This window comes from Lampetra planeri, chromosome 53 (assembly GCF_965212315.1).
Source record: "Lampetra planeri chromosome 53, kcLamPlan1.2.h2, whole genome shotgun sequence".
Taxonomy (NCBI): domain Eukaryota; kingdom Metazoa; phylum Chordata; class Hyperoartia; order Petromyzontiformes; family Petromyzontidae; genus Lampetra; species Lampetra planeri.
In genome coordinates, this window is record NC_136159.1 from 8,394,119 (window position 1) to 8,409,988 (window position 15,870).

A 15,870-nucleotide genomic window follows, 5' to 3' on the forward strand; every position below is an offset into this window, starting at 1 on the left:
AGGGGGGAGGGTATTTCCCGGCCACCCTGTTCCATTGGCACGCTGGCCCGGCACGCACCACTGACGCGCTCGCTGAGCAGCAGGTGCAGCAGCTGCGTGAAGGCGTCCTCGTCCCTATTCATCCACAGGTTGCTGATGCACGCGTCCATCTCCTTGACGAGCCACGGCTCCAGGTTGGAGCCATCGCGCTCCGCCTGTCCGCGCAAAGACAAAGATCCCCGTCGTATAGCCGAAACAGACTGTTGGGGGGCAAGTGCTGAGGGGGTAGGTGGCCAGCACCACGCCCGGCCGCCTTTGTCTCCCGAGCGGCGATGTTTACACACCGCACCAGGTAATAGGAATTCAACTCGGGTTGCCGGGTTCTTTGCGCAGTGCACTAACCACTGCGCCAACACTCCACCACACAAACACACAAAGACAATGATTCCCCATATAGCCTCGGGCTGTTGGGGCAAGGGCAGTGAGCGAGCACTGATGAAGGCTTGGCACGGCGCACGAGGGGGAGGGGTGTGGCCCCAGCGTCGATGTTACCACACCGCACCAGATACTCGTTTCATGCCGAGTTGACTTAGGCGATGCCCCGTGAGTGGGAATCAAACTAGGGTTACCGGATTCACAGTGCGGCACACAAAACGCACAAAGCCGCGTAACATGGACGCTCACGGAAACTTAGATACACACATAACAGCTAGGGAACCCGAAACCAGAGGAAACCCATGAAGAACAGGGGGAGAACATACAAACCAGTGCGCCACCCTGCCTGTCCATGATTTTAACAATGTATTATTATTTTATTATTTATCATTGATGGGAGTGTCCTACACGCAATGGCATTTCTCAGCCATGCGATAATAAAATTATAACAATGCAATGACAAAAAAAACGTTACCTATGAATGAGCTCAAATTACTGATAGGAAACTAGGGAACACAAAAAACCAAAACCCAAGAGAGGGGAGGGTTCCTTCCCCTAAACTAAACTATTTTTTATTTTACGAAGCGACCTGGCCGATGAATGATAGCGCAACGATGTGGGGGCTCATCATCATGTGAAAATTTATAGCAGCCAAATAATGTGGAGGGAAAAACTAGAGGACCCGGAAAAAAATTCACAAGACCACGGAGAGACACCGCAAACTCCAAATAAACAGCAGACATCAGGGTCAGGATCCAACCCATGGCCTCCTGTATACCAGGCGAGGTAGTTAACATCTCTCGCCCCCACCCCAGGGTTCCACACGACATACCTCCTGTACGAAGGCGCTCTCCCCTTCGTCGTTGAGCATCTTGGTGTGATCCGGGAGGCATGCGGCGCTGGCACTGCGTACTGGCACGCTCGATCCCGTCTCCTTCGCCTCGTACCATTCGCTCAGCTTGTTCTGCTGGCTCTCCACTGCGCACACGCAAACACAGAGATCCCCCCCCCGGTATAGCCTCAACAGACTGTTGGGGCAAGTGCTGTTCGCGAGCGCATGTGAGGGCTGGCACGGCGCAAGAGGAGGTGGTGTCGCCACGGCCGGCCGCCTTTTGTCTATACGCTGCACCAGGTACTCATTTAAGGCTGAGTCGACCGATTTAACAAAGAAAAACGACTTTTTTTTACCAGGTACGGCCCACTGAGCTACGTAGCTCTTTTTCAGAAGTGACCTGGCCACACAAATGATAGCTCAAGAAAGTGGCTTGTCATCAAGTGGATATTTATAGCAGCAGCTAAATCCTCTAAGTGCATGTTGATTATAAATGTGGAGGGAAAAACCAGAGGACCCGGAGAAAAATCCACATGAACACAGAGAGAATATGCAAACTCCACGGGGAGAGAGACACGCAAACTCCAAATATATAGCAGATGTCTGGGTTGGGATTGAACCCACGGCCTCCTGTATACCAGGCGAGGTAGTTAACATCTCCTAGCCACCGTGATGATGAGAGAGAGAGAGACGCAAACTCCAAATATACAGCAGATGTCGGGTTGGGATTGAACCCACGGCCTCCTGTATACCAGGCGAGGTAGTTAACATCTCCTAGCCACAGTGGCGCCCACCGTGCCATACTGGACCTACGGCAGGTGCAGGACTGGTTTGGATAACCACCACTGATATTGGCTATGAGGGTCACACAGGTCATGGCAGCTAAGAAGAAGCCTGGTCAGGTGACGCGATTATTCGGACTTCCTGGGTATTGACCTGATAATGCTTGGTGTAGTTTCAAGCGAAACTTCGCGCATCTAATCGTTAAATCTGACGATGGGAATTGTTCAACTCACCGGTGGGACAACTGAAACAATAACAATGGGCACATCGTTAAACACCTGTAGACCACGTGAGAGTCTAATTAGTTTGGCTGCGTCGGGGTGGTGGAGGGTCTTAACTGCACAGATTTTGACCAGATCGTTACATGGCCTAACCCAACACTTTATTAGGAATTATTGACTGCGAAAAACTAACACGGACGCTACTTTATGAAACAACAATAAACAACAACAATAACGAGAACATTCACAATGTTCATAATAATAATAACAACACGGCTACGGTGGCGACGCGATTGCACAATCGTGAAGAAGAGCGACAAAAGACTGCAGTTGACAGTGGCCGGTTGAGACGAGGAGCGGAGGGAGGGAGGGAGCGGAGGGAGGGAGGAAGAAAGAGCTTTATAGCTCATCAGATTCCTCCAATATGAACATTCTCCTGACTATCTTTTATGCCTGTCCAAGGACGGGTGTATATTGTAGTAAATCTGAAATATTCAATAGAAAAATTGTTCAGCTCATGATTATTAATGAGGGGGGGGGTTGCCCCATGTGGAGTGACGTCACCCCCTCATGGTTATTGTGGAGGGGTGCAGCATGTGTAGTGACGTCACCCGCTCATGATTATTAATGAGGGGAGGGGTGCGGCATGTGTAGTGACGTCACCCGCTCATGATTATTAATGAGGGGAGGGGTGCGGCATGTGGAGTGCGTGACCTTCTTGTGCGTTCGTGTAAATTTCCACGCGGGCATGAATATTAATTGGGAGGAGGGGGCCTCTTTTGCAGTGACGCCACGCACGGATGTTGTACTGTGCTGCGTAGATTTATTTTTTACCGTCACTTTCTGTAAAGAAACGTCGTCATATTTGAAGCGACTTTGCGTCATAAATTATTTAATTCGGCTCGACCTTCCTCTGCGTTAGTGTAAAAATCCACCCACTCATGAATATTAATGATGGAGGGGGTGGGCCTCGTGGAGTGACGTCACGCGGGGGGTGGGCCTCATGTGGAGTGACGTCACGCGGGGGGTGGGCCTCATGTGGAGTGACGTCACACGCGGGACGGACAGACATTTCTGGGTGATTATAGGAGGTAATTCCGATACACTCTTTAGTTCTTTCGGTAAAGTCACGTAGGCAGAAAAAATAATAGATCGCGACGTTTCGATCGCCACACAAGTAACCGTCTTCAGGTGAGAGAGAAGAGACAGAAGACGATTGCTTGTGTGGCGATCGAAACGTCGTGATCTATTATTTTTTCTACCTACGTGACTTTACCGAAATAACTAAAGAGTATGGATTCCTGCAGTCCCGAAAGCTTCAAATCAAGATGAATTCCGATACAGTTGTAGAACGCCGCGTCAACACAATGGGAGGCTCTCTCAAGCAATGAGGGGGGTGGTTTTGCCGGCTGTGCGTACGTTTATCTTTCTCCTTCTGGTATCTCTCCATCTCCTTGGACTTGTAACCCGTGGTGCGCAGGATGTCCTCCAGAAAGAGCCGCTTCACCTCAAACAGCCTCCCGGGCACTGGCTCACGGACCAGAGGCAACACGACGTGCACACCGCCACATTCAACACCGCCACGTTCAACACCGCCACGTTCAACGCCGCCACGCTCAACGCCGCCACGTTCAACGCCGCCACGTTCAACACCGCCACGTTCAACACCGCCACACATTCAACGCCGCCACGTTCAACATCGCCACGTTCAACGCCACCACGTTCAACGCCGCCACGTTCAACACCGCCACGCTCAACGCCGCCACGCTCAACACCGCCACGCTCAACGCCGCCACGTTCAACGCCGCCACGTTCAACGCTGCCACGTTCAAAGCCGCCACGTTCAACACCGCCACGTTCAACACCGCCACGCTCAACGCCGCCACGTTCAACACCGCCACACATTCAACGCCGCCACGTTCAACATCGCCACGTTCAACGCCGCCACGTTCAACGCCGCCACGTTCAACGCCGCCACGTTCAACGCCGCCACGTTCAACGCCGCCACGTTCAACGCCGCCACGTTCAACGCCGCCACGTTCAACGCCGCCACGCTCAACGCCGCCACGCTCAACGCCGCCACGTTCAACATCGCCACGTTCAACATCGCCACGCTCAACGCCGCCACGTTCAACATCGCCACGTTCAACGTTCAACATCGCAACGTTCAACATCGCCACGTTCAACATCGCCACGCTCAACATCGCCACGCTCAACATCGCCACGCTCAACGCCGCCACGTTCAACATCGCCACGTTCAACATCGCCGTCGCGGGACCCACGGGAGCAGCGGCGCCGCCACCGCTGCTGCCGCCGCACGGATTCATTTCCATAATAGAGGTTTTTGGGTGAGATCGAGTGAATATGAATGTGTCGTTAAACCCGCCACCACCCGACACAGCCAATTAGATAGGTTTGTCACAAACAAAAAATGTCGAAAGAACCAAGAATATGAATCCCTGCAGTCACGAAAGCTTTAAATCGAAAAAAAAATGCCATGTTTAAATGACAAACCTTACTAATTCATTGTGTCGGGGTGGTGGCGGGTTGAACGACATTTATATAAGTAGCTATGCTTGACCTCAGTGCTAAATATTAAATACGGCACTTTATACACTACATATGTAGATAAGATGTTTTTGGGTTAGATCGCGTAAAAATAAATGTGTCGATAAACCCGCCACCACCCAACACAGCCAATTACTAAGGTTTGTCAAGTAAACAAAACATGCCAACGAGTTCCTAATTCAGCACACCAGTGTGTTGGAGAGTAATTACAACCAGAAAATATTGTACTCTAATGGTAAATGTTGTGGGTTTACCCTCCAACACAACGGTGTGCTGTACTAGTAATGAATTGGCATATTTTATTAACGTGACCAATCTTACAAATTGGCTGTGTCAGGTTTAACAACACATTTATATTGACGCGGTCTAACCCAAAAACCTCTATCATGGATATTTGTCGCGAAAGCCTGCTACGTGTTAGTGAAACTGACTGATGGATTTAGCGTTCTCTCACAGCGGATGATGGGGCAGCCGCCGAAGTACTTGGAGAAGAGCGAGACGTTGAGGGAGGCGCTCATCAGCACGATGCGCAGGTTGCACTGCCGCTCCAGAATGTCGCGCAGCTTGATGAGCAGGAAGTCGCAAAAGCGGTCGCGTTCATGGACCTCGTCCTAGTGGATACATCACCACCAACGCTGCTGCCATCATCGTCATCAATTTAACCACCACTACCACCGCCATCATCACCATTATCAATTTCACCACCACCACCAGTTAAAAAATGTATCATGACTACCTAACAAGACAAAGATCCCCCGTATAGCCTTAACTGACCTTTTGGGGCAAATGCTGTTAGCGAGTAGCTCCTATAAAGGCCGGCACGGTACACAAGGTGGTGGGTGGCCAGCACCACCCTTTAAGAACCACCACCAGCACGACTACCAGAACCAACACCAGCACTACCACCATCATCACCACCCGTAACCATCACCACCATTATCACTACCATCATCACTACCCTTAACCATCACCACCACCAGCAGAGCCATCACCATCAATAACCACCACCCTTAGCAGCAGCAACACTACCACCAGCATCACCACCATCATCACCTTTAACCACCAGTAGCAGCATCAGCACCAGCTTCATAACCATAATTAAATTTCACCATGTACAGCCCGTTGTCAATCCAATGATTAAAAAACTAAACTGAACAAAAACTCAGAAACCGCAACTGGCCACATCTTGGGTTTGACCCAATTAACTTTAGAGCACCGGTGTGGAGGGCGACGGTAGCTTGACACGCACCACGATGATGTGCGTGACGGTCGACATGGCGCTGTCTCCGGACATGAGGGTCCTCAGCAGCACGCCGTTGGTGCAGAACGTGAGAAGTGTCTTTGGCGAGACCCTGCACAACGCCACATGCAGAGCGCGACGGTTAAAGGGATCTCAAATACATCAATTGTGTTTTCCTGTTAACCTAACATCTAGGTTGTCATAGCCAATATTATGATTCGTAATTTAACGTACGTATGCAAGTTGAACTTCTTTCGCACCGTACGTAGCCAACCTTGCTACGTGGTCGAATGTGTTGTAAGTACCTCCCACCAGCCGACAAAGCCAAACCATTTAAATTATCACATGATGGTAAGTGTTTAACTATGCGCCAAACAAGATTGTTTCAGCTCACCCACAGTTGAGTTGAAGAACAATTCTATCAACAGGTATTCAGCAATCATATACAATGCCTATAAGCGATATGCTAAATTTGGTTGTGACAATTGTTCTGTACCCTACCCATACCCATGGCAAATTGTTGTTTGGCGACATCGTGCAGAGGAAGGATTTTCTGACAGGTATTTTGTCAGATAATGTTTTTGTCGCCAAACCAAAAAATGTGCTATATATATTGTAGCGAGTAGGCTTTCGTAGAGTTGTGTCAGAGAGCTCAAACAGGAAGGAGAAACGCAATTGAACACAACCAAAAAATTACACGACAACTCAACGAAAGGACACGGCACAGCGCAGGGAGAAACACAACAGAACACAGTGGTAAAAGTACACAAGAACAAATGTATGTTTGCGTGTATGTTGAACTTCTTTCACAGCGTACATAGCCAACCATGCTAATCGGAGGTGCGACTAGCACAGTTGGAATGAAATGACGAGAAAAATACAATAGCCCTTGGTACAGAGGGAAAACACAACAACAAAAACAACAGAAGACACACGCACAACAGAAGAACAACACGAGCTGGCGATGGCACGCCGGGGCGGTGCCGTTGCCCGCACACGCAAGCGCCCGGAGCGCTACACACCTGCTCTCCAACCGGATCTGGTAGCCGACGGTCTGGCCGATGCCCTCCCCTCGCTCCGCCGCCACCCTCTCGGCCACGGCGACGGCAGAGATTCGGCGCGGCTGCGTGCAGAGCACGCGGCACGGCCACCCCAGGCGGGTGCTCTCGTCCAGGATGTACTGAGGGATCTGCCGGGGGGGGAGGGGGTGTGGGGGGGACACGGGTGGCGGTACACGCCGAGTTAAGCGGTGATCAGAGGCAGTTCTTAAGATCGCAATTAGAGTAAAAATCCATGTTCCCGCTCGTGGTCCTCACATCAGGTGGGGCAATGAGCCCAATTTTTTCCCTCCTCTAAATAAAGGAGCACCAAGTTCTAGGACTGTGCAAGCACCTGCGTGGTTTTGCCAGAGCCGGTCTCGCCCAGCACCAGCAGGATGTTGGACTTGGCGATGGTGCCCAGCAGCTGCTCCTGGAACTCGGCCACGGGGAGGGTCTGGCGGAACGCCTCCAGCTCCGAGCGCCCCCGCGGCGGCGGGACCTGAGGGATCCCGTTGTTGAGCCGCCCGCTCAGCCTGCTCATCTCGTGCCTCACCCCTGCGAGCGACATGACAAATTAGATCAGCATCACGGGTGCAAATGGTAGCGAGATGTTAACTCCCTCGCCTGGTATACAGGAGGTCGTGGGTTTGATCCCAACCCAGACATCTGCTGTATATTTGGAGTTTGCGTGTCTCTCTCCCCGTGCTCGCGCAAAGTTTTCTGCGGGTCCACTGGTGTTTCCCTCCACATTTAGAATCAACGAGCGTTTAGCGTATTTGGCTGCTATGAATGTCCACATGATAACCCACTTCATTTGTGGCCAGGTCGCTTCTGATAAAGAGCTATACAGCTCAGTGGGCCTTACCTGGTGAAATGAAAAATAGTGTTAGCTAAAAAAATGCTGAAATAGATTAGTTTAAGTTGATAAAGGGCACTAATAGAGCACGACAAAAAAACGTCACTGCCAACTCCAAAGCGGGAACAAACCTGGGTCGGAGCCGACACCAGACGGCGCTCGGTCCGTGCGGGGCAGCAGCTCGGTGCGCTCCTTGCTGGTGACGGGGAAGCGCTGCAGCAGCGCATGGGCGGCGTGGCGCGCCGGGTGCGACAGCACAAATGACATCTCGGCGCCCACCGCCTCCGCACTCTCCTTCTTGCGCACGGTCAGGCACCGCATCGGCCCCTTGCTACCGAACGCAGCGAGTACGTGGGGGCAGCGTGAATTACCAGTGGGCGGGCGGGTTAGGTAGGTGGGTGGGCGAGTGGGAAGATGGATAGGTGTGCATGCAGACACAGGGATAGGTGTATAGGTAGGCAAGTAGATGAGTGGGTTCGCGAATGCATGATGAGGCATGCAGATAGGTAGGCATGTAGGTGGACATGCATGTGGGCAGACAGGTGTATAGGTAGATATGGGGAGCGGTACTGTAGCGGTCAGCATGCTGCGCTATGAACCCGTTGACTGAAGTTCGATTCCCACTGACGGCCAACACCAGTGACAATTATCTGAACCGATCATACGCCTCTCCTAGGTCGACTCAGCCTCAAATGAGTACCGAATGCGGTATGTAAACATCGCCACTCGGGAGACAAAGGCGATCAGGCTTGGTGCTGGCCACCCACCCCCTTGTGTGCCGTGCCGGCTTTCATAGGTACTCGCTAACAGCACTTGCTCCAACAGTCTGTTAAGACTACATGGGGGATCTTTGTCTTGTATAGGTTGGTAAGCGGGTGGGTGGGTCGGTGAGCGGGTACGTAGGTTAGTGCATGAATCACAAGCTTATGAATCAAAATTCATTAATACTATGCAGTTACACCCCAACTAATAAAACCCAATAGCTGAGCCTCACTGACTTCCGACTCCTCGAGATGAGTCCCATCGACTGGCAGAGGCGGTGGACGAAGGCGCGCTCCGTTTTTGTCAGCGACGAAGGGAACTCCAGCTCTGCAAACGAATCGCACGTCAGGAGGACAGACTTTCACGAACGTACACGCACCTCAGTACATTTGGTATCCGCGCAATTCCCATAGCGCAAGGCAATCTTGCATGCTCTGTGTATTCCAAAGTCCGCTGTAATATCGCAGTATGGAGCGATGTTACAATAATGCTTCAAATCTAGACTGAATTGGATATTTTGCGGGTAGATTATAAATTGTGGACCATGATGACGGCACTAACAGCATGCAAAGCAAGGACAGTGTGTGGCTGTGTGGCTGAATTGGTGAGCGGTTGTATGGATGTGTAGCTGTGTGGTTGGGCAGTTGTGTGGGTGAGTGGTAGGGCAGTTGTGTGATTGTACAGTTTGTGTGGCTCTGTGGTTGTGCGGTTGATTAGTCATGCAGTCGGGTGGTCGTGTATAGTATTCTCTCGTTATTCACGAGTAATACATTCAGGAGATGCTCGTGAATATAACATTTCGCGGATAAAAATATTGGATAATAAATTACCTAAAATTCATAAATAAGCTGTTAAATACATGGAAATTATCTCATCACTTTCTCGTATCCCATTCTCTCTCATCACTTTCTTTCTCTCTCTCTCGACAAGTCGTGTATAGTTCCAGATGTGACTCACGGATAGCCAAAATCGCAGATATCAAGTTTGTAAATAACGAGGTACCACTGTAGTCACGTGACCGTGTCGTTGTGCGATGTTCACTGTGGTTGTGAGTTGTGCGGTTGGGTGGTGGTTGGGTGGTGGTTGTGTCGTTGTGGTTGTGGCGTTGTGAGTGGTTGCGGTGGGTGACCGGCTCACCTTTATCGTCGCTGTAGCGGAAGCGCTCCATCGCGACGTTCACTGCGATCTTCACCTCCTCGCTCACCTTGATGTTCTGCAGACCTTTGCCGCGGCCGCCACTTTGGTTCCCTCTGCCGCCGCGGGGAGTTCCTACGGGCTGCATGGAGGCTGCGCGTGGACACGACATGGCGTCCTGCAAAAAAAAAATCGACAGCCACGATTGGACCACTGCTGGATGACGGCCTCCCCAAGCCATCGCCATCTCTCACGGATCTCACGACGCAACGATCTTGCTCTTACACACGAGCTGAGTAGTCCGTGCTCTCCAGTTGCCTGGGTGAAAAGTTGGGCCAGGTTTTGCCCAACCCTGGCCAGCTGGCTCAAAAAACGTAATCAATGAATGAGCCGATTTCATCGCTCCATCTCAGCAGTGGATGGTCTCAGGCGCGTTTTCTCCTTTGGCTGCCACTGTGTGATTAGTACTGTTGGCTTCGTGCAGTTCAAAAGAAGTTCAACATACATACCCACTTACATTCTGACATTATCTTTGACCGTCCCTTAGAACGACAACGTCCTGCACAATCCCACTTACCTCTCTTGACAATGTCTCTTACTTTTGTACGTTCTCTAATCAATGTGTTTTCTATGTTGAAAACAAACTTCTTTAAAACTTATTTTGTGTGAAGTTTGTTGTCCTTCCCCCACACCTCTGATTAGCACGGTTGGCTACGTACGGTGCGAAAGACGCTCAACATACATACGTTCCTATTCCTTGCGTTTAATTCAAAATTTGTTGCATTACAAAGACAAAGACCCCCCCCGTATAGCCTGTAATAGACTGTTGGGGCAAGTGCTGTTAGGGAGCACCTATGAAGGCTGGCACAGCAAATAAGGGGGTGGGTGGCCAACACCACGCCTGGCCACCTTTGTCTCCCTCGTGGCAATGTTTCTGCATCACACCAGGTACTCATTTGAGGTTCAGTCGACCTAGGGGAGGCCCAGGATCAGTTCAAATAATTGTCACTGCAGCACGCTAACCGCTACACTAACCGCTCTCCACAGGCACTCCTTGGCATACGCGATAGATGCGTTCCTGGAAAAGCACGCGTATCTCAAAATCGCGTATGTCAAAAGCAATGTTCCCATAAGTAATAATGGTAAAGGAGGGGGTTAGGGGATTTCACTCACACTCGCAGACATAGTCGCCAATTTTATCCTAGCCTATATCAACACAATACACGTACACACAATATAATACGGGTGCCTCAAAAAAATGTTAACACTTATATGGGACTATCGCTTTTATTGAAAAAAGAACGGTTAATACACTGTAACATGATAACAAATGTTTGTTAATAGCTTCAAAAAGTCAGAGTCTCCCCTTGTTCGCCATCATCGTCAACACGTGGCTGGAATCTTCTCCAGGTAGTCTCCAGAGCCCGGAGGCACATTCCTTGTGATATTGTTGCACATTCTCACAAGTGTTGACACTTTTTTAAGCACCCCGTACTTTAAATTAAAAAGAAAATCATGGTAACTCTAATATAATTCCCATAAAATAAAGAAATACAGTAAGGAATACAAAAGCGATGAACACAACACAAGTAAACATGACAACGTACGATCACAACGCGAGACAAATGGGAGTGCTGGGGTACACACTGAGAGATGCTGTCCAATCCAGCACACGAGTTGATATAAATAATATTTAAAAATACTTTTTTTTCCAACACGCTTTAATGAAATGTACCGTTCTCGTAATGGCAGAACTCCACGACTCTAGGAAATGGCCTCGAAGCGTGCCATAACGTAAGGGACCGTGGTGATTTACAACCAACGTCAGTTGAGCGTGGACAATTAGACCCAAGCCGAAACATAACATAAAAAAAATATTATTTTAAAATATATTTTTTTAAATGATAGAATATAATATTGTCATCAGTATGACATAAGTATACCAAGTTTGCAGTCGATACCACATTGGGAAGTGGGTTAAAATTGAGTTACAAGATTTGAGGATACAACATTGTGAGTTAAATAAAAGCGTGTAATAAAATATAAATTATTAGTATTAGTGATCGTAGCGAACTGGCTGCTGGCAAGGCCATTGGGTCGCGTTATTACGAAATTTGCCTCTGGCGTGTCAATGTCTAAATACAAAGCGCGCGTTATTCCGAAATGTCGTGCCACAAAAGCGCGTGAACCGAGGATTGCCGGTATTCGAAATGTCCACCACGTTCCGAAATAAAAGTCTGAACAGGTCTCCACTCACCCCCCCCATCCTCATTCACCAACGCGCACTCACCTGGGTGAACTACGGCCAAACAACTTCAACAACACGTGGGGACAATTATTTATTCTCATACTCAGGCGGTCTATAGACCGCTTGTTAAAGTGGCACGTTACATAAATTCAACAGCCTGAGGGAAGATGGAAATTCCACGTTGATACGATCGGTGTCAATACACAAAAAAACACACCGAGGTAACACAAGCGGTCGTATGTTTTGCCTTGTAAACGTAAAATGTTTTGTCCAAGATGGACGTGAAATATTTGAAACGCAACTTCGTTATGAATTCTAGATCTGAAGCGTTCGTGACTGCAAGGATTCATACTCTTTTATGTTTGTCGGTAAAGTCAATTTAGCTGTGACGGTCCCACCTGATGACGGAGACTTGTGTTGCCTCCGAAACGTCGTGATTTATAATTTTATTTGTATTTATTATTAATTTTTACGTTCGTTATGAATCTCCCCACACAGCGATGGCGAAGTGATATCTGAACAAAGTCCTGGGGTCCCGCCAGATTCTCACCAACGCACGCTGAACAATCTAATCTAATTGTATATTTATATACAGCACCTTCACTCGAGGCGCTTGACATTGTTTAAAAAATGAAATAGGTGACAATTTAATCATTTCGAGGGCAGTGAAGAGAACCAGAATTAGTATTTATACTGCAGGAATCTGATGAGCTATAAAGCTCTTTGTCACACAGGTTCAGAACGTTACAAAACAAAACAAAAACAAGGAGTGCAAAGTCTAGGAAAGGTAAGCAAATCACCAAATCTATACAACATATCACCAAATCTATACAACTAACTATGTTAGTTGTATAGATTTGGTGATATGTTACTTTACCAGCTAAAACTCACTGAGTTTAATATTTAAAGCAGCGACCCGGCGGCGAGGTCGTCCAGTTGTGGACATTTCCACGTCTACAGCCACGGCGGGCTGACGACCTAAGAGCCGATAATCATTACATTTATCAGCTAAATCGATAACCCCCCTCACCAACCCCGCCAGTGATTTCCCCGCTAAAATTGAGCACGGGTCGCTCAGATCTCCTCCCTGAGGCAGATGGAAATTCCACATTCCGATGGCGGCGGGTTGATGGGTTGTTCATCCATTGCACAACCAATGTTGAGGGGAACACAAGCGGGTGTTTGTGTGTTTGTTTGTGTGTGTGGTGAATATAGCACGGATAGCATGGAGTGTTTATGTCCACGCGAACGTGAAATACATCATCACGAGTTCATTCGATTGAAGGGAAGAAACCGGCTAAAGCCTGACGTAGGCCCGAGTTGCCTTCAGACTTTAGTTTAGATCGATTTTACTAATTTCCGTGGTAAAACGAGGAGAACCGATTCATCTCGGTCGATACATTTTGATTTTAAATGTAAGAGCGCGGGTGAAGTGGAGTAAAACTCACTCTGTCCCACTCCGAGCCGCCGAGGATTCAAACTGAAAGTGGAATCACAAACATGACGCTCACGGGAGAAACCAATTGATCACAGGGTGAGGGGGCGCGCGGAAATTATTACTAATTAAATCAGCTATTTCTTACGTTATTTATCAGTTTAAAATAATCATTAATCTCTTTTTATTTATTACAGTTTTAGCTATGTTTTTTTATTAAGCCACGTAAGACGTTTTAATCTATATACAGAACGCTTTAACCCCTACCCCCACACACACATTAATGGACTCAACTTGGCGCCTTTAATATCGTCAGTAACGATTCCAGTAACCTATCGATTCCAAATTAATTATTTTACATTTTAACAGTTAATTCAGTTGAATGCCATTAAAACCCCATGTAAAGAAAACATATGTATAATATTATACATAGTACAAAAGTTATAATTCAAGAATTTAAAAAAATCTGGTGATACCCTAGTCGATCATTGCAGGGTGATCGATTCATTAATCGATATAACCTGCTGCTTAAAAGTTGGCCTGAACAATTTGGAGACAATATCTAATTTATTTTTCTGACAGATATTGCGATTTGATTTGAGATTAAAACTTTTTAAGTCAAGCTGTGTAATAGATTTAAAACATGTGATGGAGCATTACCACGTGATACCATCAAAATATGAACTGCTCTATATAATATATTCTAATGCAAGGATGAGAACTTAAAATATATTAATTGGTTCCAACATGTATTTATTAAAATGTTTTAATTGAGATAGAACAATAAAAGATATAACAATTGTTAAGTTAAATAAACAAAGTTATAATAATAAAAAATAAAACAATTCCAACCAGAAAGTAAGAGGACTTTTTCAAATCGCAAATAATCGCAGCCTTTGCAATTTGCTAATCGCTTTGCTTCAAATTGCGATTTAGATTTGAAATCGATTAATCGTTCAGCCCGACTTGGAAGTACGCTACCGATTCGAGAAGGAATCGACAACTGGAATCGATTTCGCCACCCAGAATCATGATACTGGTAGGAACCTCCTGGTTACACCAGCCCACAGGGGATTATTGTGTCCGTCGTGCAGGGAGGGGCTGGGTGGGGAGGGAGGGGCTGGGTGTGGAGGATGGAGAGGGCCTGTGTGGGGAGGGTGGGGCTGGGTGGGAGGTGGGAGGGGTGGGGTTGGGTGGGGAGGGGCTGGTCACTCCGTGGTGCCCTTATAAAACTCAACGTTTAACCTACTCACGCCGGCTTGTGCCCGCCCTCACAGTCGGGCATATTTGCGGAATACACCACGCCGCCGTTGACCCTGGCCATTGACCGAGCAATCCAACGTTCCTACCAGCTCCCTCCGCAGGAATGTGTTTATTTAGACTCCAGGAGCAATCCGATGAGCTATGAAGCTCTTTGTCACGGGTCTCACATTTATAGGTACCGCTTCTAACGTGGCCTCCCTGTTTGGATCTCTTATTTTTGGGGATTATAAGACGCACCTAGCGTCTTGTTTATTTTTGTAAGCGTCTTATAATCCGGTAGGATGTGTGTGCGTGCAAATATTTAACAAAAACGCAAAGGTGCGCAGTTCAACGTCGCACGCACAACAGCGCTCAGCCTTGCCCAGACCACCAACTCAGTGCAAATGAATGTGCGGCCGAAATGTGTCGTTGAGAAATTACCGATCCAAATAGTTAGTAAAATGTGACCATCATTGCTGATTGACACCGGGCACTGGGTCTTATAATCCCGAGAATACCGTAACATCCAGAACCACGATATTTATTTACACTGGAGGAAGAATCCGATAAGCGATAAAGCTCTTTTTTTATCACAGATGTCCAGTAGGGGCACGGGGTCAGAGCACTACAGCAACAGTACAGAAACACGATAACAGTGCAAAGTATAAGAAAGATAAACATATCAGCCGTTAAGTCGTCCGGGTTTTTCCCCTCTAAATTTAGAATCAACATCACGCGTTTAGAGTTATTTAGCTCCTGCTATAAATGTCCACGTGATGGCTGACATACCGTGTCAACCCACACGGTTTACCCGTGTATTCTTGTACAGGGAAATTGAGTTTTCAGGTCAAATACGGGCAAAACGTGTTTTTGTTTGTGTTTCTCCCTCGTGATGGGACTTTGTAAGATAAACGTCGAGATTTATAACAACAACCGCCATTCGCCACTAAGTGGCGGTGACGTCACCACGACGCTTGTGCCAGGCCACGTGCACCTTGAGGCCACGTGAAGGGGGCACGGGGTGACCAACACGGTCTGAGTTGGTCTGCAATCAGGTCTACACTCATACGGGGTTGACACGTTTGTGATGATGAT

At 48.1% G+C, this 15,870-nt stretch overlaps 1 protein-coding gene across 4 annotated transcripts in view; it reads right to left on the minus strand.

Annotated features, from left to right (window-relative positions):
• Window positions 1-13,719, minus strand: part of YTHDC2 (YTH N6-methyladenosine RNA binding protein C2) — a 55,668-nt gene extending 41,949 nt beyond the window's left edge. The window contains exons 1-11 of one of the 4 annotated variants that reach the window (XM_078617335.1): window positions 13,547-13,719; window positions 9,854-10,028; window positions 8,953-9,043; window positions 8,086-8,285; window positions 7,451-7,653; window positions 7,081-7,247; window positions 6,068-6,170; window positions 5,273-5,429; window positions 3,670-3,777; window positions 1,247-1,392; window positions 59-194 (exon numbers count right to left, since the gene is read on the minus strand). In XM_078617335.1, the coding sequence (XP_078473461.1) occupies window positions 59-194; window positions 1,247-1,392; window positions 3,670-3,777; window positions 5,273-5,429; window positions 6,068-6,170; window positions 7,081-7,247; window positions 7,451-7,653; window positions 8,086-8,285; window positions 8,953-9,043; window positions 9,854-10,022 (1,480 nt within the window). In that variant the 5' untranslated portion in view covers window positions 10,023-10,028; window positions 13,547-13,719. Of the gene's footprint in view, window positions 1-58; window positions 195-1,246; window positions 1,393-3,669; window positions 3,778-5,272; window positions 5,430-6,067; window positions 6,171-7,080; window positions 7,248-7,450; window positions 7,654-8,085; window positions 8,286-8,952; window positions 9,044-9,853; window positions 10,029-11,497; window positions 11,614-13,546 lie in introns of those variants that run through there. The other 3 variants (XM_078617337.1, XM_078617336.1, XM_078617338.1) reach the window with 3 other exon arrangements.
• Between the last annotated feature and the right edge of the window lie 2,151 nt (window positions 13,720-15,870).